The sequence below is a fragment of the Sinocyclocheilus grahami genome, unplaced genomic scaffold (assembly GCF_001515645.1).
Source record: "Sinocyclocheilus grahami isolate Dianchi unplaced genomic scaffold, SAMN03320097.WGS_v1.1 scaffold603.1, whole genome shotgun sequence".
Lineage (NCBI taxonomy): Eukaryota > Metazoa > Chordata > Actinopteri > Cypriniformes > Cyprinidae > Sinocyclocheilus > Sinocyclocheilus grahami.
This window is the reverse complement of record NW_015505782.1, coordinates 185,476-210,465: the sequence shown is the minus strand read 5'-3', so window position 1 is coordinate 210,465 and position 24,990 is coordinate 185,476. Positions and strand designations below refer to the sequence as shown.

The window sequence follows — 24,990 nt, the reverse complement described above, 5'->3', positions numbered from 1 at the left end:
TCTAGGAACTATGAAAAGGTTCCTCTGGTGCAAAAGCCTCTATTGTTTACAACTTTTCAGCTGATCGTGCATTAGGGATGCTTGATGAAAAGTTAGTAATCGGGAATGTGACTATTCAGATTAGTGTGAATACATGGGATCTGTGCATGTAAATCCAGCCTAATAGACTGATCACTGTTTATAGGGCTCATTGGTGACCAGAAACAGAGGACACAAATAGGTGTCAAACAAATACAGGAAACAGTTAGTCATCACAGGAAACAAAAAACATCATCACCTTCTCATTCCCTTTCTGTCCAGCTATGAGAATGAGGCAGGAATCTGTCTCAGTGTGATGCTTTCTATTGAAGGAAGGGGAAGTTAAACAGTATATTTACCACCACAGCAAACCTACATACCAGTGTGTAACATTGAAAACATCTTGCATGTGAAAGGCAGACAAAAGACAAGCAGAAGCAAAAGCAGATAAAAGACAAAAACTAAAGTATGACCATTTTTCAGATAATTTTGACTCGTCTCTTCCTCGTAACCGATACCAAGGAAAAGTAACCAGGGTTCTTTCTTTTTTTTAGCTGGTAATGGCATTAGTTTGTGTGTAACTGAACAGGTTTTGTAAGTGATTCTGTCACAGTGTTTTTCTTCTGCAAAAGTGAAGCATAGTTTTCACGGTCCTGCACGTTTACCTGCTGTAAGTGTATTTACTGTAAACATGTTCCCATTCATTTCTACTCATTGAGGAACATGATTATCAGCAGGTCACACATGCCATACAAACCATTAGGTTAAAAAACAACACAATATTTTTTTAAAGATTTAGTTTGGGTGATATTATCTGACATGAATGAGCTGACATAAAACACATCTCCACCTCTGTTGCTCAGGATGAGAGCCATGACAGAGTCTCCTCGCAGACCAGCGATGGAGGAGATCCGCAAGTACGTCAGACCAGAGAACGGCCTGAGCAGCAGGCTGGGGGTGAGTATGCCAAACCTGGCCGACCACCGCCTGCTCACCGTCCCGGTCCGACAGACGTCCATGAGGACCATGCCTTTCCACAGCTGTGAGGAAACTTGTCTAAACCTTTAACAACATATCATATATTCTGAAACAAGTATTAACCAGGGAACCTCCAGGGATTCATGTTTAATAAATGTTTTTTTTTCCTTTATTGTAGTGTTGGTGCCATAGATATTGCAGGACATGCTTCTCTTTTAAGAAAAAGATATTACATTATTCATAGTATAAAAACAATATAAAGTATAACATATAAAGTATATAACAAGTTATTGAGAGAAAAAATGATTTAGTTGCATCATGATTTAGTTTTTTTAGCATTTAAGTTGTTACATAGTTTTAAAATTATTTAAAGGAGACATATTATGCCCCTTTTTACAATATGTAATATAAGTCTCTGGTGTCCCCAGAATGTGTCTGTGAAGTTTCAGCTCAAAATACTCCACAGATCATTTATTACATTATTTTGAAAATGCCCATTTTGAGTGGAAGCAGAAACACGCAGTTTTTCGTGCCTGTCTCTTTAAATGCAAATGAGCTGCTGCCCCTGCCCACTTTTCCAGAATAGAACATCTTTTTTGGTTCTGATTAACATGTTTATCGCGCTGAAATCATGCGTTTTAAACCATATTAGTTTAAACTTCTGATATACGGTTTTCTGAGCGCACACATTCGAAGCACACGCACAGAAAGCGGCTGTCACAGTATGTGAGTACTAAACTGAGTTCTCATTCACACACAAGTTTATGTTAAAAACACACATGAGTTACAAAAACAGTCGGTTATATCTGTGAAGGTAAACAGCTGGGAAAGAAATCATGTTTATATTAGATCTGTGTGGCAGCAGTAATATACAGTAAATAAATCAATAAATCCACTGCTCTCTTATCCCCTCTGAGGCTGGGACTCTAAACAGTGTTCTGTGCTCGTCTGTGCAGCCTAAGACAGAACAGTTAGCATGCTTTGCTCAAACTTTTGCCATGGCATTAGAGCTAATACAGCGTTGTCGCTTGCAAAATCAAAATGACAGCGCCGTGGGTGGAAACGTGTACAGGTTAAGAGGCGGTAATAACAATAACGGTATAACGAGATCCCTTTGCAACGTCACTAGGGGAGCGAAATCAGACGCGCTCATTTTCTCAGACGCTTGCAGAAAAAGGCTTCCCAAAACAAAGTTACTGGGTTAATCTTTTTCACGTTTCCTTGGTTGGTAGATGCACTGGGGACCTGATTATAGCACTTTAAACCTGGAAAAGTCCAGGAAATTTTCATGATATGTTACCTTTAATCTTTTAAGCATTTTGAATTTTTTAGCATTTTAATTGAGATCATTAACATTTATGTTAAATATACATTATTAAAATTATTAATATATTTTTTTAATAATATTGATATTAATTATATTAATTCTGTAATAATATTAATTTAATCTGTTTTAATCCTGCGGCCCCCGTAAAAGTTTGCTGAGAAGCACTGTTTTATAGAGTGTTTATTGCACATTAAAAAAGAGCATATGTCCTCAGCAGGTGATGACATCAATATTTTTGGTTTATTTTCCTGGAAGAGAAATTTGTATATCTGTAATAGGTTTATTTTGTCAACCATGTGTGCACTAACATATAGGGTCTGTTTACACCTGGTCACTTCATGTGTTTTCTCTGATCGGATAGCTGTCTGATTTGTTAAAACGGTTCCATTTACACTTGGCCACATAAATGTGTCTCTGCAAATCTGATCTTCAATTCCCACACTATATGGAAATTTAATGGAGTTCACATCGTTGAATTACTGAAATTAACTTTTCCACGACATTCTAATTTATTGAGATGCACCTGTATGCGCTGCATTTTATTCATCATCAGATAATTTCAAGATGAAAGACCACAACAGGAGACACTCAGCTACTAATCCACAGCGATGCGTGTTGCATTAGTGCTGTCATATCTGACTACAACACATCATATAGCCTATAACACGCTCTCACATGTTTATTTTTTAACATTTTGGGAGGAGTAAACTTTACAAAAGTGGCTTTAACATCCAGATGCATTCACACTTGTTCAGTTTCGTCTGGAATGCGGCCCAGATCACCTCCTGAAGTGGTTTGAGAGATCGAATTTAAATCCATCTGCAAAGTGTTTCAGAGGGCATTTACACCTCTCTATCCAATCAGAGAAAACGCATGAAGTGACCAGGTGTAAACAGGCCCATAGACAGACTAAAAGCTATAAAACTTTCATTTGTATTTACAGGGTTCCCACGCTTCTTGAAAGTACTTGAATATCAGACGCATGGATTCAAGGCCTGGAAAGTACTTGAAAACAAATATCCTTGAAAGTGCTTGAATTAAATTTGAAATAAATTTTGTTTAGTAGAATGGTGCTATTTCAAAAATTGTCCTATATGCGCTGTCAAAGACGGAACGAAACTGCGCTAATGATTGGGAATTGAGATAGGGTAGCGCAAGAAAAAAACTTGCTCAGCCCTGCATGAACCTATGGAGAAGCAGTGCATTTGCGAATGAAAATGACTCCGTGCAACTTTGAAAAAAAATATTTAGGAGCACCAGTGCGACTGACCTGATCAGCATATTTGTGTTTGTGCTCAGGGGAGCTTCAAAGGTTTCTAACTTATTTACAACATGTTTTTGCTGCGTTGAGTAATGTATCACAGACAAATCTGTTGATTCCTTGAACACAATGTTAATCAGAATCCACTCACTACTCAAACACCTGAGTTTTGTTCAGTGCTGAGTTCTGCAGTCTCACGAATCCTCTCATTATTGCAAACAAAGTGTTAACAGGGTGTAAATAAGAGATTCATTGTGCAGTGTAGGGAGCTTCGTTGATTATAATGGAACTTTGTGAGAACACGATGAGTGAGTGACAGCTTTTAATGATTATTAAGGGAGTTTGCAAATGTGATATTGATTTAATACAACAGTTCATTAAACAAGAAATTAATATTAAGTGACTTGCATTGTCTGACTACAACACTATTGCCTGATTTTGCTCTATTTCATCAACGAAAATAGTTTCAAACAAAGTCACAGCTGAGCCGCTGCGCATTTCCAAGCAAACACAGTGGTGTTTCGTTTATGAATGAACGTGCGTTTTTAAACAAATCTGAATCAATTACCCATTCATAAAGCCAGTCACTTGCTTCATTCCTGAATGAATTAGTTGTTCGAACGAATCAATTGAATGAATGATTCAGTGATAAACTCAATGATTTGCCGCCACCTACTGGCAGTTTTACTTTCATTTTTAAAGGATCTTTTCTGTTATTTAATTCGTTTAATATTTCTATATTCAAAATTTTATATTTAAAATATTAACCTCAACATGAATTTATGAATTTAATTCCACTCATGCCACCTCTGAGCTTCATTAAACATCTGAAAATAGACTTACAAGCCACTTTTGTGTTCTTCTGTGCCACCTCTGTGGTACAAATTATTTTTTTAAATACTGATTTTATTTGATTGGTAACTTTATTCTTATTCTACTTGATTTTATTCTGTTGTCTTAATTAGAAATTTTAAAAAGCTTATAAATATTTTTTTTATTTGACATAAAAGATGACATATAATAAAGTTAGAAAAATGCTATTACAAAGGTGTAAAAAAACTAAATTCCCTGTAAATCACTTTAAGGAGTCAAATATCATCTCATAAAATCGGAAGGCTAATATTTGATCAGAATGTTTGATTATTGATTAGAAGGTGCTCCTGAAATTTTTGACTGTGCTCCTAATTTTTTTTAAATTTTAAAAGAAAAGTACGCGTAGAGCCCTGTTTAACCACTTTTTATTAATTTAAAAATTGAGAAATTCTCTCAAATTTAAATCTTTTACAAGAATTACAGCAAAATCCAGTTTGATGCAAGAATATATATTTTTATTAATATTTGAGAAATTGTATTTGACTATTACCAGTGTGAACTCCATTGACTTCAATGGATTTAATTAAATTCCTTTGAACACTTCAGCTCGGCCTTTAACACCATCATCCCAAACCTCCTCCTGCCCAAACTAACTCAGCTCTCCGTGCCCACCTCCGTCTGTCAGTGGATCAACAGCTTCCTGACAGACAGGCAGCAGCTAGTGAGGCTGGGAAAATACACATCCAGCACCCGTACGATCAGCACTGGAGCTCCTCAGGGTTGTGTTCTCTCTCCACTGCTCTTCTCCCTGTACACCAGCGACTGCACCTCTAAAGACCCCTCTGTCAAGCTCGTGAAGTTTGCAGACGACACCACACTCATCGGCCTCATTCGGGACGGTGACGAGTCTGCTTACAGACAGGAGGTCGAGCAGCTGGCTGTCTGGTGCAGTCTCAACAACCTGGCGCTCAACACGCTAAAAACTGTGGAGATGACCGTGGACTTCAGGAGAAACCCCTCTGCACTCCCCCCACTCACCATCATGGACAGCACTGTGACTGCAGTGGAGTCATTCAGGTTCCTGGGCACCACAATCTCTCAGGACCTGAAGTGGGACACTCACATTGACTCCATTGTGAGAAAGGCCCAGCAGAGGTTGTACTTCCTTCGCCAGCTGAGGAAGTTCAACCTGCCACAGGAGCTGCTGAAACAGTTCTACACTGCCATCATTGAATCTGTCCTCTGCACTTCTATAACTGTCTGGTTCAGCTCAGCTACCAAGTCTGACCTCAGAAGACTTCAGAGGGTAGTCCGGACTGCTGAGCGAATCATTGGTACAATCCTCCCTTCTCTCCAAGAACTGTACTCGTCCAGAGTGAGCAAAAGGGCTGGCAGAATCACTCTGGACCCCTCACATCCAGCACACTCCCTCTTTGAACTGTTGCCATCTGGTCGACGCTACAGAGCTCTGAGCACCAGAACGACCAGACACAGGAACAGTTTCTTCCCTCAGGCCATCCATCTCATGAACACTTGACAATAACTGTGGAACACACACTATTTATTCACTCATACACTTATTTATCTAACACACACACTCAGTCTACATTTCAATTTGCACATAATATACCTGTACATACAACTGTCTATTGTTATATACCTGTACATACAATTGTCAATTTGTACATTTTTATTCCTTATTTACTTATTCTATTTTTTTTTTATTATCTGTGTTTTTTGTTCTGTCACTGTCATTCTGTTACACTGTGGAGCTTCTGTCATGAAAACAAATTCCTCGTATGTGTAAACATACCTGGCAATAAAGCTCATTCTGATTCTGATTCTGAATTTGATAGGTACTTGAAATTAAATAAATAGTGCTTTAAAAAGTCCTTGAATCTGGTGTTCATGAAAGAGTGGGAACCCTGTATTTAAGAAAGAAAGTAAATATAGTCAAATTTGATTTTGTGTCATCTATAAAATGTTGAACAAAGTCATAGTAAGTGTCACTTATCTCCTATTTTATGTTAACAGGTTCCTGGAGTCCCTCAAGGCCAATCAAAACCTTTAAACTCCCAGAATTCCCTCCTCCGCTCGCCTACCAATATGTTAAGAGTTACTACAATGATCTCATCAAAGAGTTGAGCAAAGCCATCTCCACGGCAACCCCAGATGACTCCGCTCTCCTGGCCCGTTATTATTACTTACGAGGACTGGTGAACTCTGTTGCCGGGAAGCGCGTGGATGCCCTCGGAGACTTCCAGAGCTTGTATAAGACAGACATGGACATCTTTCCTGCCGAGCTGCTGAACGCGCTGGTCGAGTCTCTGCCGGCGGAGGAGAGGAGGATGGCCGAGCGACGCCCCGATTTGAAGCGTCTGATCAGCTGGGTGAAAAGAGAGAATGAACGGGAGCGGGCGCGACCGATGGATGGCGGTACGGTGAAGAGATTCGAACTGCCCAAGAAACACTTGCACATGGAGGACTTTGTGCGGCGCGTTCAGGAATCTGGCATTGTGAAGGATCAGGACACCATCCAGCGGCTGTTTGAGGCGCTCACTGTGGGTGGGTACAAAGCACAGCCAATCAGAATAGAGCTGTTGTTTTTTTGGGCCAAAGTGATGAGCAAACTAACTGGCTAGGGAAACTTATCGAGATCTGGCAACCTTTCCTGTTCTTGAAATCCAAGACTGCTTCTGAAAGCTTAGGCAGCTGCCTTGATGCCTTATCAGGCAATGACTTTGCAGGCAGCGATTGTGTGAAGGTACCTTCCAAAACTGATGGATGGATGGGTAGATAGAAAGGTAGATGATGGATGGATGAGTAGATAGACAGGTAGATGATGGATGGATGAGTAGATAGACAGGTAGATGATGGATAGATGAGTAGATAGACAGGTAGATGATGGATGGATGGGTAGATAGACAGGTAGATGATGGATGGATGGGTAGATAGACAGGTAGATGATGGATGGATGGGTAGATAGACAGGTAGATGATGGATGGATGGGTAAATAGATCGGTAGATGATTAAATTAAAAAAATTAAATTAAAAATTAAATTTAAATTAAAGGTAGATGATGGATGAATGGGTAGATAGATAGATAGATAGACAGGTAGATGATGGATAGATAGATAGATCGATAGTACTGTTATATAAATTTGGCTGATGCAGCAGTTGATGGACATAGTTGTAAATTATTTTACAACTAGTGTTTTCACTGTGTTGTGTAAAATATACAGTTGGAATATATTATATTAGTGATAATATCTGCTTCCAATATTGGCCCAGTGACTGGAATATGCTGATATTAATATTGGCTGATAGCGATATGCTCACTGATGTATCATGCAACACTAGTGTTTTTGGTAAAAATGGCTTTGGTTTGTCAGGTGTGGATTCCACTTCCCAGTCTGTGTTTTACCTTGAGCTGGAGGGTAAGCATAGCTTGCATGTGCCATCAGTACTAACAGCATCACGGCATGATGGCACACGTGTGACTCTTAAACTGCATGAGTGTGTGTGTGTGTGTGTGTGTGTGTGTTGGTGTGCGTGAAGGAATGTTCTTCAGCTAGCATATTCAGAGCTGCCATCTTTAACCCAGTTTGTGTTTAACCTCTAGCTGTACTCCTGTGTTCACTTACTCGAGTAGCACAACGCTGGTTAATCATTTCCTGTCTGTTTAAAGTCATGTAACATTTAAAGCTCTGTGACACGTTCCTGGATGGTATTAGTAGAACAGGTTTGTGTTCGTCGTGTGTGTCAAATGCATTTCTTACTCATACACTCATTCTTTTATTTAAAAACATTTGAAGAATGCAAGGCACAACTGTTCAGTAAACATTCAGGTTTTAAGGAGATATTTTTGCTGTATTGTGTGCTGTTTATATATACAGTATATCTCACTGGAATTTACCATAACGCTTTATTGCTTGGAGCCATAAAGTAAAGAAAGCACCTTTATCTCAGATGTCACAAGATCTGCAATAATTCACTCATCATTTACTCATGCTCATGTTCTCAAACTACATGACGCTCCTTCTTTTGTGTAAAGTCCACATCATATTTGAATATATCATTAGCATACAATGATTTAATTTGAGTCTGTTCCTCACACAAAGCATCATATGACTTCAGAAGAACCGCAGTTTGGACGGTGTAGTGCATGAGTCATGTGACTGATTTTATTTAGTGTTTTTGTCCCCTTTCTCTGTTTTTGTATTCGTGAATTTGTGTTCCATGGAAAAAGAAAGTCATACAGGTTTGGAACATAATAGAGAGCAAATGATGAGTAAATGACAACTCTTTAAAACTACACAGTCCTAGCCATTAAATCAAAGTTTAAAGAAAAAAGTAGTGTAAAAATGTATAAATAAATAATAAAAATTAAGATTATTAAACTAAACTAATAAATAAAAAAATAAATTTTATTATATAAATAAATGTATAATTAAATGGTCAGCCAATCAATCAGTCAAAAGTTTAGAGAAAAAAACGTTGTAAAAATAAATAAAACTAAGATGAAACTAACTAAATAAAAATAGATTAAAATATATAAATAAATACATAAATAAATTACATAATCAATTAATCATTCAAAGTCAATTAATGTTTAGAGAAAACAGTATAAAATTGTAAAAATAATAAATATAAAATAAGATTACACTAAATAAAAAAACAATATATATATATATAATATATAATAAATATATAATTAGATTAAATTAAATAAATACATGGGTCAAAGACGAAAAAGGGTTTAAGCATAAAAACAATACTGCTTTAAATTGATGTTTAAAAAAAAAAAAAAAAGTAAATTAAAAAGTTTTTTGTTTAATGTAATTGTATTTTTGTTTAAATTGTTTTTGATTAATATAATACATTTTCCCCCGATTTACAGAAGACAATAATTTAGTGTAACAATCTTGTCAGGCATATTTACAACAAAAATCAATTTATGACATATTAAAAAACTAATTACTTTCACCCCAAATACTAATTAGTTTTTTAATTTGCCACTATCCTAGGTTTTGCCCATTTGTCAGTAAGAATTTTTTACTTAAATTTAAAACACAATAAAATTTAATATGCTCCTTTATTCTTTTATATATTTTAATATGTACAGGTCAGAATAAGCATGTTGTTTAAATTTTAAACTGTGGAACAGATAGATCTGTCTATCTGTTCCACTGAATGACAATGTAACTTTATTTCAAACCACATAGTGAGGTAGTTATGTGGGGGCGTGTTAGAACGAGCGGTTTTAGGGGGGCGTGGCAGAGTCTTAACTTTTTATAAAGAATATCTCTTTGGTTTTTAGACTTTAGTCTTCGCAACTTCAGGGTCTTATCTATTCACGAACAGCTTGTAACACTCCAAAGAGAAAGGACAACTTGAAATCGCATCATATGACCCCTTTAAGTGTTTCCGGCTGAACTGTAATCATGAAAGACTATTCCTCTCATCCAGGACGTGAAGATATCGTCCGCTCCTTTCCTTCTGCTGAGGATCCCAGCGCTGAAGATCAAAACCTCCCTCAGGAAGGAGACGTTCGAGGCCAATCTGAAGTCGGAGTGTGACCTTTGGCACCTGATGATCAAAGAGATGTGGGCCGGCAGGAAGATGGCGGACGATCATAAGGTTTGATGACTGCTTCAGTCTTTGATTTAGCCAAATTCATCTCCTAGATCAGCTGAACCACTCTGACATTAACTGAAATATTAACTAAGAAAATAGTTTGACATGCAAGCAAACAAATATAATATTAAATCTTTTTTAGTAAGTGTTATTGATTGTTTTTTATTTATTTACAGTGTAGGACTGCACAGTTTGGTCTATAAATTATAGGCCTATTATAAAGCAAATAATATAAAACCCCCTTAGCTGTTATAAATTCACTGTAAACCACAGCTTCACGGGGCTTATTGCTTTTATAAAACGGCTATTCCATATACATAGTAAGGTTTCACAGAATGAAACCGAGCAAATAAAGTGTAATGATATTAATAAAAACAGTACTCTTCCACCAAACAATGTAGTTCCTCAGAAGCAGTTGTGGTTGCAACAGACAAATGTAAACAAAGGTGTGTGTTTGTAGAGTAATTTACAATAGAAAATTATTATTTTAGTTTATTCTGGCTAAACGCCCATTATTTAGTTCTTGTACATTAGTCTGAAATGGGGATGGACAATTAATAAAAAAAATTTATTTATTATTAATTAATTTTATTTATTTCAGATACAACCGATTATGAAAACAAAATAATCAAGATAATATTTTAGTATTTTTCCTTTAGTAGGCTTTTGTGGAGGTGTACTTAACTAAATTGCTATATTATTTTACTTTTATTTTAAGTCTTGAAATAAATATTTGATAAGAATATTAATAATAATTTTATTTAACACTTTAGACAGTACTAACATGTCTTAAATTCTTGGAATAAATAAATGCATACTTGATAAGTATATTCATTATTTTATTTTACACTAAGTTACGGTAATGATATATCTTACATTTTTGGAATAAATGGAATTATTAATAATAATAAGAAGACTTAAATTAAAGCAATAAGCCCCGTGAAGCTGTGGTTTACAGTGAATTTATAACAGCTAAGGGGCGTTATAACCACTCTGACATTAACTGAAATATTAACTAAGAAAATAGTTTGACATGCAAGCAAACAAATATAATATTAAATCTTTTTTAGTAAGTGTTATTGATTGTTTTTTATTTATTTACAGTAGGACTGCACAGTTTGGTCTATAAATTATAGGCCTATTATAAAGCAAATAATATAAAACCCCCTTAGCTGTTATAAATTCACTGTAAACCACAGCTTCACGGGGCTTATTGCTTTTATAAAACGGCTATTCCATATACATAGTAAGGTTTCACAAAATGAAACCGAGCAAATAAAGTGTAATGATATTAATAAAAACAGTACTCTTCCACCAAACAATGTCGTTCCTCAGAAGCAGTTGTGGTTGCAACAGACAAATGTAAACAAAGGTGTGTGTTTGTAGAGTAATTTACAACGGCTTTGAACGTGGCTCAGCCAATCAGAATCAAGGACCGGAACTCTCCGTTTTATAATCTTTATTTTCAAATGTTTAAAAAACCCTCAAGTTTTTATTTTGGTGGAAAACTGCAGAGGGATTTTTAAGTCTGTGCTTATTGGCAGGTTTATAAATGCTTCTTGTTACAAATCTGTCGAAAACTTTCTCTGCCAAAATGTTGGAAATTATGTGAATGTGAAAAACTGGTTCAGATGGACGTGGATCGATTTCAGACACTGAAAACCCCCCGGTTTCACAGACAAGGCTTAAGTCTAGTCCCAGACTTAAATGCATGACATGAGCTGTTTTAACTGAAAGAAACATGCACTGACTGATTTTAAAGCATGTCAGGCACGTTTATAAACGATACTTAAATGTCCTAATAGAACTATGGCCTAATCCTAGCTTCGTCTAAGCCCTGTCTGTGAAGCCAGGCCATAGTGTAACAGAACAACACAGTGTGGTAGTTTAGAGTAGATAGCAGACTGAATGCAGGTTTCGATGAGAGGTGTCAGAGTTCAGAACAGTAGTGTTGGGTTTTGCTTTTGTGTCCTGAGGGTCAGGAGTGTCTCTCCTGTGCTGTAGACGGCCGTGTGAGTGTGTGCTGTGATCTGTGTCTACAGGACCCTCAGTTCATGGAGCAGGCCTTGACTAACGCTCTGCTGATGGATGCTGTGGTCGGCTGCCTGCAGTCACAGAAAGCCATCTTCGCTGCTACCAAACTGGCCTACTTCGACAAGAAGAAGCTTGAGGGTGTGTATCACTCAATAAGTGCTGTTTTGAGAAGCCCAATCACAGATTTCTTACTGTGGCTTTCTAGTGTGTTATGGCTGAACGTGCATCACGTGCATACAGAAATAAACTGGTGTTTGATGTTGCTGTCTGAAGTTGGTTGGGTGATTATATCTGGTTATGATTTTGGCTTCCAGTGACTATGAAAACATAATTAGTTTTATGTCGATTGTCTTAATATCTGATTATGATTTTGGTTTTCAGTGGCTATGAAAACAAGACAATCAACATTAAACGAATTGTTTTCACAGTGATGCTCTCATTTTGTCTTGTTATAAATCCAACACCCACAATATTTAGTAGTTTTTTTTAGTAGGTTGTGGAAGTGCACTATAACATAGTTATCTAATTTATTTGTATTTATTATTTGTATATTATTTATTTAAATTCACACACACTTTAATAAATCACACAAACACGCACACACACACACACACATATATATATATATATAGATTGATTGATTAAAAAATTTAATTAATTACACTTTTTGTAATTAATCATGATTAATGTATGTAATTATATATAGAGTTTATCTAAAGTATTTTCTTATTTTTATATCATTTATTTTTATTTTTATAATGTTTATTTTACTCTGTAAAAAAAAAGTGTGTATGTATGCATTTCAATTTTATTTAAAGTAAAATGCACTGTTAAAAAGAGTTTTATTTTTAGTTCAATAAATGCATGATGGTTTCAAAGAAAATGTCCAATTATGTAATGTGTACATTTGTAATTATTGTGATCTCAATATTGAGATTGTTTGCTATAAATGAGCAGTCTGAAGGCATTAGTTGGACCTAAAAACAGCAATCTACAAAGACGGCATTGTATACGTCACCAACAGAGTGTGATAAATTACCATTTTAGGATTTAGTGACTGTATTTGTCTCTGGGTTTATTACAGTCCCCATGATGGTCCCTAAAACAACATCTGAGACCCTGAAACACAAGATCAATCCGTCTCTGGACCAGACGTCACCTCAGGCCGTGGACGTCCTGCTCTACACGCCTGGTAGGTCTGCTGAGCGTCTTTTGTGTTTAGCAGAATAAAGAATGACACACAGTGTGCAGTATTCATTTGTCTAAAAAAGACAAAGAGCAAAGCCAAACGGATATCTGTTTAATATCAAAGTGGCTTTCACTTTCAATTTTCTCTCACCCAGATCAAGCAGTTTGACCTGGTATTTCCACAAACCTGTCACTGGTGTTGTGCAGACGGCTAGTGTGTTACTTCTGTTATCTGTTCAAGTGTTTCTGTGCGATCCTGCAAGCTTAGAGAAGAACAGGCTTACAAATCAGTTTTGTAGAAACTGCCCAGGGCAGAGTTTCCATGCTGACTTATTTCCTTCCCGTGTTTGATTACAACATATTTCCCCTCACTGGACTCATCCGCGACAGAGACTCATGATTAAAGTGATTAATGTGAAAACTGGGTGAAGCACAAACCTTTGTTCAGGGATCTGAAGGATCTGAAGTAGGCTTGCGGCGATAGACTGTGCTAACAACACCGGTTACGTCACTTAACCACCGCGGCACCGACCCCCACCGTCGTTTGGATTTTTTATAGTAATAAAAATCATTTAGTTCAGTAAAAGAACAGACACTACAATTAAAAGCTGAACGTGGCTGCTCAATGCAGCGTGCCGAACGACAGTCGCATCTCAGATCAGATTTCTCCAGTGAGTCGAGCTGACTAACAAGAAGAGTGAGGCGAGACAGACAAGAAGAGTGAGGCGAGACGGACAAGAAGAGTGAGGCGAGACGGACAAGACGATCGCGGATGATTTAGTTTCGAAACGAGATGCAAAAGCGCCTGTTTGGCAATATTTTGGATTTTGAAAAGCCTGTTGACTTGCTGTTTATCTAAGGTGATTTTGGAAGTTTTTTTTAAACATTCGTTTCTTATTTAATTGGTTCCACATTGTTTGCTGATTTTTACTTTATTTAAACTTTGTGTCATTTATTTATTTTATTTGACATCAAGGTGTATGCCGTGCCTCCAAGCTTTCTTACTCGTTTTGCTAATAAACGTTCTACATTTCTTATTTATTTGTATATTATACATGTTTACTTCGCCTATTTCCAGTTTTGTATACCTATTTAAACTTTATGTAAGTTATTTGTTATTTTATATTAGGCATAGCCTGCCCTATAGCATTGTGTATTTTTATTCGTTTTGTTAATAAAAGTTCTATGTTTTATATATAGGCTAAAGTGAGTTTGACGTTGTATTTTGTTGTTGCAGTCAAGCAATTGATGCTGAATTGCCACTAATTCGAAAGTGAAAGTAAATTGCGCACGGTGCTTTTAAGCTATTTAAGAGCGAAGGAAAAGAGGGAAAATTCAAACGAACAATTGCTTTACGCCGAATTGCCGCTATTTGAAAGTGAAAGTAAAATGCGCACGGTGCTTTTAAGCTATTTAAAAGCGAAGGAAAAGAAGGAATGTCCCCGCCCCCGCCCCCACGGTGATACCGGTATTACCGGTGTTGTCACACGTCGATTAACCAGTGGGAAAATTTTCTCACCGTCACAACCCTAATCTGAAGCACTTAATTCTTTACTATGTTTGTTAAAGGCGTAACAAAGCTACACAAGCATGACTCCAGGTCTGGTTATGGGGTTATTTGAGTGTGATTTCAAAATACATTCAGAACCACAAGAGATCAAAAACAGCTGTTCATGCCATAAACATCTGGAATCTTTCACTGGTTCAAATGAAACAAACTCTGGAAATTCACCTTTTTAAACGCATCTGAAGATATATTTTCTTGCTTTTTCTTGTTTATATTTATTTAGTTTTTCAAAGTTGCATTTGAGATGCTTTTATTAGTATGGTTATTATATATACAGTATATTTAGATTAAGACCAATAAATATATATTTATTCATTCTGATGAATGCACTTTAAAACCAAGCAAATTTCTTCCAAGACAGGACTATGACATAATCTGTGTCCTATCTATGTGTTTTTGATTTGTTATGTTTCACTGCTATCAGCTGTAGATCAATGGTCATATGACTTTGATAAGAATCACAATACTTTAGTATTTCTGTTGCGTAACGTAAAAACACTGTCCTGCTCCTGTTGGTCCAGCTGAACATAATGGCAAAAGTCACACGCTTTCTTTACATGCTTGAGGAGTGAGTGACAAACTGTAAAAGATCTCATAAAACCTGCCATAAACACTTACAGGTCATATTCCACCACAAAATCACAAGAAAGAAATAAGACGTTATATCTTGCATAAAGAAAGCTTGTTTTTAGGAGTATTAAGATTTTGTACGTGATGACAATTATGCATATTTTCCCCCAAAATTGTCATTACTGTAATACATAAAAAGATATATTGTTCATTTTGTGAAGCATTTATACATAATGTTGTACTGCCTTTAATTCAGGCTCATTTAAATGAAAAATAAAAACATTCTATTACATTAATAAGAATTTTTAGTTATGAGAATAATGCTACAATACCAAAATAGTATTGATCCTAAAAATACACTTAATTTTATTTATACAAAGCAGATTTTTTATTATATTACATGTTTATATATAATTTTATTATATAGATATAGTTGTGTATATAGATATATAATTTATATTATTTACATAATTTCTTTTTAATTATGTATATATATATAGAGAGAGAGAGATATAGACAGATACATCTGTTTCATTTTTTACATTTTTATTCTATGTTATTTTTTTTATTTAATTAAAATTTTTCTGTGAAATATAATCGTCATTTTTTTTTTAAATTAATTTTCATTTGTTTTTATCAGTAAATAATATACAATATAACAAATAGATTAAATAGTAATAAAAAATAAATACTGCTACTACTAATAAAAAGTACAAAAAATAAATAAATAAACATGAAGGGAATAAACAGCAGCTCATCTGAGAGAGAGAACAGGAGAACAAAAGATCTTGTCGTGTTTTTGTGATATTCATCTTATGCGTCACAGGACAGACGTTTAGCACAGATGTAGATCTCACTCAGTGTATGTAGAAACACATCCTCCCTCAGATTGTGTATGTTTTGTGGTGAGGGGTCTGTGACACAGCAGGGAGGATTTTACCACCGTTCAGAAGGAAACTGAACTGTTATGAAAGCCAGAGACTCGTCCGGTAAGCACTGTGTGTGTGTGTGTGTGTGTGTGTGTGTGTTTTAGGTCAGCTGGGCGTTTCGGAGTTGGACGGCGGAGGAAACCCAAAGCTGTGGTGCGCTTTGAGCGATGGGAAGGTGCTGGTGTTCGACGCGGCCAGCTGGTCCATGCAGCACAACTCTGTTCAAGTGGGAAAGTCCCGTGTTGTACTGCCTTTAATTCAGGCTCATTTAAATGAAAAATAAAAACATTCTATTACATTAATAAGAATTTTTAGTTATGAGAATAATGCTACAATACCAAAATAGTATTGATCCTAAAAATACACTTAATTTTATTTATACAAAGCAGATTTTTTATTATATTACATGTTTATATATAATTTTATTATATAGATATAGTTGTGTATATAGATATATAATTTATATTATTTACATAATTTATTTTTAATTATGTATATATATATATATATATAGAGAGAGAGAGAGAGATATAGACAGATACATCTGTTTAATTTTTTACATTTTTATTCTATATTATTTGTTTTATTTAATTAATTTTTCTGTGAAATATAATCGTCATTTTCAAATTTTCATTTGTTTTTATCAGTAAATAATATACAATATAACAAATAGATTAAATAGTAATAAAAAATAAATACTGCTACTACTAATAAAAAGTACAAAAAATAAATAAATAAACATGAAGGGAATAAACAGCAGCTCATCTGAGAGAGAGAACAGGAGAACAAAAGATCTTGTCGTGTTTTTGTGATATTCATCTTATGCGTCACAGGACAGACGTTTAGCACAGATGTAGATCTCACTCAGTGTATGTAGAAACACATCCTCCCTCAGATTGTGTATGTTTTGTGGTGAGGGGTCTGAGACACAGCAGGGAGGATTTTACCACCGTTCAGAAGGAAACTGAACTGTTATGAAAGCCAGAGACTCGTCCGGTAAGCACTGTGTGTGTGTGTGTGTGTGTGTGTGTGTGTTTTAGGTCAGCTGGGCGCTTCGGAGTTGGACGGCGGAGGAAACCCAAAGCTGTGGTGCGCTTTGAGCGATGGGAAGGTGCTGGTGTTCGACGCGGCCAGCTGGTCCATGCAGCACAACTCTGTTCAAGTGGGAAAGTCCCGTCTGGTGTGGAAACCTCTCTAGATATAAAAAATGACCTTCAGTGATGACATACTCTGTGTTTCCTTGCCTCACACTTATCACCTCCTTATCAGACATGAGAGGCTGTTTAGGAGTTTCAGGAGGAAATTAGACAGAAACAGAAAGGACAAAGCTTAATTAAAAAAAAGTTAAATAATTAGAAGAAAACAACTAATATAGTTTATTAGTATAACTGTAGGCTGTAATCAACTTGCTTTATCTAAAAGCATTAAGAAGTTTTATTTTGTGACAATTCAGCACATTTTCCCCACATTACAGCAATAATAATAAAAAAAAAATGCTTGTGCACGTAAACAAAACGTTGCTCCATTACCCTGCATCCCAGATATATGACTATGAATTTTTGCATTTTGTTTGACTACACCACATTACTGGGATGCCTGTAGTCATGGAAAATATTAGTGCACTTTATAGTTTTCATGGTAGTGCTGCCCCCTGCTGTTCACTGTATGAACACACGTTTCATTTCACTCCTCTCAGAATTGCATGCTGGCAGTGAACCAGCAGCAGCTGTGGATCGGCTCAACGGATTCGTTCATTTACATCATAAACCCGAGGAGCGTTTCCTGCAATAAACAACTGACAGAGCACCGTGGCGAGGTCACCGGACTCGCCCTGGAGGAGAGAACTGATAAATTCAGGTAACAGAGACAAAACAGGACAGTCATTAAAGGAATAGTTCACCTAAACAATTACTCCTTCTGGCCATCTATGATGTAGATGAACTTGTTTCTTAATGGGAGCAGATTTGTAGAAATGTAGTATTCCATCTTCAGTGAATGGGTGCCGTCAGAATGAGAGTCCAAACAGCTGATAAAAACATCACAATAATCCACAAGTAATCCACACCACTCCAATCCATCAGTTAATGTCCTGAGAAGTGAAAAGCTGTGCGTTTCTAAGAAACAAATCCATCTTTAAAGGGGTCATATGATGCCCATTTTCCACACTTTGATATGATTCTTTAGGGTCTTAATGTAAACTCTGTAACATAGTTTGGTTAAAATTTCTCAATGGTAGTGTAAAAAACACCTTTTTTTTTACCGTCAAAAACAGCTCTTTTCAGATTAAGCCATGACGACTGCTATGTTCATTATTACAGCCAACAACAGAACACCTCAATCGCGTAGGAGTCATTCTTGTCTACATCTGCTCCAGTGGTGAAACAATGGCGGACTGATCACACAAAATATTAAACGAGATCGGCTCGATTTGAGAAAGGGGAAATCATTTAACCAGATTTAAAAAAAAACACACACTGCCAACACACATTTCAGTTCAAACTACTTGTAAAAGTGCATGCAGCATCCTATGACCCCTTTAAGATGTTTTTAACTTTAAAACGTCGCATCTGTCCAAAATATGAATCCATAATAATAACGCTTCCCCCAGTGAAAAAGTCCATCTCCTGTTGTCTCTTTCATCAAAATCCACCAACATATATATTTAGAGCTGTTTTGGACTGTTTTTGCTTGTAAACAGAGCTTGATCTGAAGAAGAGGAAAATTGTGTTTTGGAGCAGATGCATATGGATAGAGGACTTGTATTTTAGCAACAGTTTAAAGTTAAAACTAATTAAAGAGAGCTGTTTGGATTCTCATTCTGACGGCACCCATTCACTGCGTGAGCAAATGACACAACGCTAAATTTCTCCAAACCCAGACATTGATGTTAATTGAATTTGTTGCCTGCAGTCAGACGGTGGCGTACTCGTGCAGTGAAGATGGCAGTGTGATCGTGTGGGACGTTACGACGCTGCAGGTCAGACGGCAGTTCAGAGTCTCCTGTAACAGACTGCAGTGCATCCAGATCCATAACGGCATGCTGTGGTGCTGTAAGTCTGCCTCACATACTGCAACCAATGCACGTTTCTATTATATTATAACTCAAATTTTGGGTTAAAACTGTTATCTTGACTATCTAATGTATGTTTGTTACAGCTACTGTTTAAATGTTTATATTTCAACAATGAATTGGAGTAGAAACATAATAATATCATTAAAAAGTTTAAGACCTATCTGTGCAACTCAAATGTTTATATGCAACTCTTTTATAAACTGTGGCTGCATCCGAAAGCTCTAAAATGCTGCCTTCGGAGGCAGCATTCCAAGGCAGGAAGGTATCAAGGTACGTCCGAATCCAAATTCTGCTTCACTTCCTGTCTCTGGAGGTACCTTCTTCTGATCGAATTTTGAAGGCAGCATAGATGTATCCTTCGCTGCCTTTGATATCCCACAATCCTGTGCGTTCCATTCCGTGACGGTTGAGATAAAAAATAAAAATGGTGTCTGAAAGTTGCGTTTGGTGGTCAGTTTCTGTTTAAATGTATGTTTCTGACTAACTTTTTGCACTTTTGATGTTATTTCTAGCGAGAAATCAGTATTATAATAATTAAATATTAATTTAGTTATCATCAAAACTTGTTCTATTTTGTTGTAGATCATTAAACCGTTACACTGCCTCAGAAGCCTGTCCGAAATCAGTTTCATGAGGTGCCTTCGTGCAAAAACGCTGCCTGCAGTCATTGCCTCATAAGGCAGCGAGGCAGCAAGCCAGCTGCCTAGGCTTTCGGACGCAGCCTGTATTTTCGGTTTCAGAAAAAAATTAAAACTTTAATTTCCGTTTGGTTAAATAAAATAATTTGAGTGCGTAACTGATTTTTTTGTATTAAAGGTGGTCGTGATTGTCTGCTGGAAGTGCGCAGGAACGGCACGGTTCATCGTAAGGTGTCTCTTCCAGATCACCTGCTGAGTTCACCGAGGGGCTTCAGCAGTTTCCTGCTCTTTAACGAGGTAAAAATCACAGATTCTGAAGGAGGCCGTGAGCTCGTCCGGTGCTCTGCGTGTCCATCCAGCTGGGCTTCAGCACTCATTAGCGCAGCGAGTGAGCAGTTAATGGATCACACGTGTGAGGCTGTTTTAATGGGTCTCTGGCCTCTCTGATGAGACCGGCTTTGATCGTTTCGAATATTTTTGTGGAAACTGTGATACATTTTATTTTTCAAGATTTTTTTTTGATGAATGTATATATATATATATATATATATACATACATATGTGTGTGTGTGTGTGTGTGTTTTTTTAGTTTGGAAGTGAAAGGAAATCCATTGTCAAAAGGACTTTTTTTTAGTTTTTTTTTTTATTAAATAAATGAATCAACAAGTAATCATGTTAAATACAGTCATTCTGATCTCATTATTAATTATAATAATTGTGATTTTTTTTTTGCAATAATTGAGCAGTCCTAGTTCCTTAATGCTCCACGTAAATGTTTGTGATTTTTTTCATCTGTTTTCCACCAGACAGCAGCCATAATCTCCCTTTTAAGATAATACTTATATAAAGTATTATGCATTTTAATATGAAAAAGTGAGTCTTCTTAATTGACTTGTGATGGGAATGTGATTGCAGTCGGAGCAGCTGTGGGCGGGTTTTGCAGACGCAGGTGAGCTGTGTGTGTGGCCCTGCAGAGAACTGAACAAACCCTTCATCAGGATCCAGCTCAAAGACTGCGCTGGTGTCGTCTGCATGATCAAAGTCAAGAACCAGGTGAGACACCTCTCACGCTCATCTGTCAAAATGTAATTAGAAGATACCGAATGCAATTCAAATCTCTCCTGGTCTCAGATCTGGGTGGGCTGCCAGGGGAAGACCCGCGGGAAGATCTACGTGGTGGACACGGATCGATACACGGTGGAGAAGGAGCTGATGGCACACGACGACAGCGTTCAGACTCTGTGCTCGGCTGAAGATCGCTACGTTCTCAGCGGAGCCGCGCGGGCCGACGGCAAAATCGCCATCTGGAAGGTTGAGTAGAAACCAGCCAGAACGTGTGATCCGGTTCAGCCTTACAAAACACAATTTCTCAATCAGATATAAACATTTATAGACAAGTGAAGCATATCTTCAAAAATAAGAGACCATGCATGACCATAAATGCATAGATGCATAGCATGCATTTACAGCCAAATCATGCAAATTCTCACATTCATATATCATTTGAGCGTTAATTTGCTTGTTACATGAATATGAAATGTAAATATGGAAGGCAAGGACACTTCTACACTACATTTATTATGAATTCTTCAGTGTTATATCACTATTTATGTATTTCGTTCATGTCTGAATATGATTTATGATGAAGGATTTCCTCTGGACTGTTATTTAATGAGTTCAAGTCCAAAAACAGCAAACTAATGGAGATGAAACGTGCCAGTGTACATGTTTATTAGTGCACAAAGTCTTGTTTTAAGATGTTTTAACTGCGTTACAGGCCGGTTAGCTTCACTTTGCACTCGCTTTATGAAGTACATGTATTTTATACATGTGAAAACACATTTGTATGAATTTGTGAATTTTTAAAGGGATAATTGTTTGATTACATGGTCATAAATGAATAATGAACACCTGGTGGCATTTTAGAAATATGAGAATGCACTTTACTCTCCAACACTACTTTTCTTCTTATAATAATAGTAGTCTAGGATGCATAACTTTTCAGTAAAGGAACAATAAGGCTCATTGAAGAGTAAGTTTTCAATACCATATGACTATGAATGAATATGACTGAGTTACTGTCTGCATTCATATGTTTCATATCAAGAACTTTTGTAAATAGTTTATCATGTATTATATCTATATTTATCTATGCAAAATCCATTTTAATGGCCATAATGGTTTTATATTGAAACATTTCACTTCTGCGTTTGTTTATAAATGTCATTTTGAAGACTGGCGTTTAGATGATCATTTTAGATTAAATGTGTGTATCTATTGTATATATTCATAAAATTCTGTTGGATTCAACTTTGTAGTCTTTCTTTGATCCACCACTAGAGGGCAGCAGAGTGTTCTCTTTCTCATCATACAGATCGACTAGTACACTAATTATTGCATAGTATATACTAAATTCTGCCTACTATATATATATATATATGTATGTGAAACAATATGCAAAAGACAAACTTCCACATGACTCCAACTATTTATCAGAAGAATAAAAATAATTTAAAAAGTATTAGTTATACATATAATAGAAATATATTAATATTTTACTATTAAATTATTTATGTGTAAAAATGTCTGCACTTTTGGCAGTGTGATCAAATAAGGAGTCAAAAACAAATGATAAAAATGGCACTGAGCACATTGCATTGTGGTATATTGCATAATATTTAGTTTGCTCTGGTTGCACATTGCATATTTTGTCAAATGAAGCTGGTTGTACAGAAAAATAGCACACTGTGCACAGTATACATACTAGTAAGCAGTATGAAAGTTTGCTATGCATGGCATGTATCGTGAGCATTTATATTATGGCCAAATGTTTTTAGTTGCACAAAAATATGTGAAAAAAGAGACTCTTGATTCAGTCTGTTGCAGTTGCAGTGTTTTGTTATAACACTCTAGTGTTATTTTCTCGTATCGAGGTCTCAGGAGAGCAGCGACATGTTTCGCTTCGCTGAGAGCCGCTGAAGGCTGTGAAGTCCATCTGTGGAGTGAGATTATGGTTTGTAATCTCCATCTCCAGAGATCAGGAGTCGTGGCGTTTAATCCCGTCTGAACCTCTCAGTGTGTTGAGGAATTATGGGCAGCTGTGATCATTCATCTGACGAACGCTGACCTAAAGAGCAGTGATATACAGATATAACACTCTTATTTTATGCCTCTCTATTTGTATACATTTGTTAGTCTTTTTTAAGTGAATGAGAGATAACAGAAATTTAAAAATATGGATTGCACAAAAATAATATTTCGATTTACTCACCCTCATGTAATTTCACATCTGCATGCTGTATTTGTTCCATAAAACACTTTTTTCCCCTGATTTTTTTCTTTATGCAGGTCTTTTATAGATGACTGATCTATAATAGCAGGGTTATTATAGTTATCGAAAACTAAAGCATACAAAAAAAAATTATAATAACAAATAAAATAAATAAGAAAAGTCACTTGAAATAAACGTTAACTGAAATCAAATAAAATATATAAAAACCTAAGCTAATTTTATTTCTACTAGATGCTAAGGCAACATTTCTCATTTTCATTTTTAGTACTAAAATAACCAAAACGAAATAAATTGAAACTAATAAATAAAAATGAATAAAAACTATATAGACATTTAAAAACTAATGAAAATTACAAAAACAACTAAATTATTGAAATTTTAACAAAAATTCTAGTTCAATTAACTAAAAAGTAAAAACAGAAAATATAAAAAATACAAATTAATGCAAAATATTAACAAAAAATATAAAAATAAAATTGAAATGCAAAATATTAACAAAAACTGTAATAATAACACTAACTCATAGTGGACACGTTTGCTAAGCTCAACAATTGACAATTAAAATACTATATTACTTTTTTTTTGGTAATGTCTGATTTGAGAACAAATATTCTTTTAAATTATTCTACTTATAAATCAACTGAATTAACAAACAGAAAATATGAATGTGAAAATATGTTGCAATTATTAATGTATATTAACATTTCACATTATTTATAGTTTTGAGAACAATATTATTTGAATAAGTGTAAAATTATTAATTAAATGCTAATGGATTTAAAAAAAAAATTTTTTAGAATCAGTCCTAAACTTCCTGAAACCTGCAGAAGTTCAGAAGCTCCTATACTTTAATGTTCTTTTTATGATTTACAACCGGATGTTTGTTTGATGTTGTTATCTATGAACTAATATTTGTCTTGTGTGAATGCTCTTTATGTTTGGACATTGTTCAGAGTTCATTTCCAGGTTGAACAGAATTGAGGAGTTAAATTCCCACCAGAGGAACAGGAGAGGAGTCAGATTTCTGTGGAACAGGTGCTGGTGACATGAGCAGTAAAAGAGAGAGGAATCACATTCACTAGATGAAAGTCGCTCCTTCAGCTGTGATCTAATCGATTCATCAGTAAGGGGATTTTCAGAGAACTCACTCCTGCCTAGACGTGACTCATTTAGGTGGGTCCATAATGCTTTTATTTTATGAACATGATTATAAAAGTCAGCAAAGCCAAAGTTCTGCTGATCTGAGATCAAACAGATGCGGTTTTACTCATGATGATTATGTTTATGGTTTATATGCTGATCTGGGATCAGCTCTTCATGATTAAAGGAGCAACAATCACATGATCATGAAAAGCTGCTGATATCAGTACAGTAACCACACAAGAATCAGGCTCCTCAGGGCGTGAAAATGAAATAAATTGCTGAAGAAAGTCTTTTTAAAACCCAAAGCACCACCCAATAGTCATTATTTGCCATGCCAAACATTATTAACTGATTTGGTATGACTTTCCAAAGTGATTCAGTGATTTGATTTGCTATCACTGAATTCAAAGTGAATAGAATAGAACAGCTGCTCTATTCAGACACTGAAAACAGTCACTTCTTGAGCAATGTGCTCTCTCAGATGGACACTGAGACCCTTTAGAGACCACAAACACAAATGTC

General features: G+C 35.9%; 1 protein-coding gene across 1 annotated transcript in view; it reads left to right on the top strand.

Annotated features, from left to right (window-relative positions):
* Positions 1 to 22,268, top strand: part of LOC107557443 (DENN domain-containing protein 3-like) — a 38,859-nt gene extending 16,591 nt beyond the window's left edge. Inside the window, exons 13-25 of the mRNA XM_016240860.1 lie at positions 882 to 1,060; positions 6,432 to 6,962; positions 7,790 to 7,893; positions 9,867 to 10,037; positions 12,077 to 12,206; positions 13,153 to 13,260; positions 16,427 to 16,561; positions 17,363 to 17,502; positions 18,019 to 18,179; positions 19,233 to 19,372; positions 20,212 to 20,330; positions 20,949 to 21,086; positions 21,165 to 22,268. Coding sequence (XP_016096346.1) covers positions 882 to 1,060; positions 6,432 to 6,962; positions 7,790 to 7,893; positions 9,867 to 10,037; positions 12,077 to 12,206; positions 13,153 to 13,260; positions 16,427 to 16,561; positions 17,363 to 17,502; positions 18,019 to 18,179; positions 19,233 to 19,372; positions 20,212 to 20,330; positions 20,949 to 21,086; positions 21,165 to 21,353 — 2,245 coding nt within the window. The 3' untranslated portion in view covers positions 21,354 to 22,268. The remainder of the gene's footprint in view (positions 1 to 881; positions 1,061 to 6,431; positions 6,963 to 7,789; positions 7,894 to 9,866; positions 10,038 to 12,076; positions 12,207 to 13,152; positions 13,261 to 16,426; positions 16,562 to 17,362; positions 17,503 to 18,018; positions 18,180 to 19,232; positions 19,373 to 20,211; positions 20,331 to 20,948; positions 21,087 to 21,164) is intronic.
* The last annotated feature ends 2,722 nt before the right edge of the window (positions 22,269 to 24,990 follow it).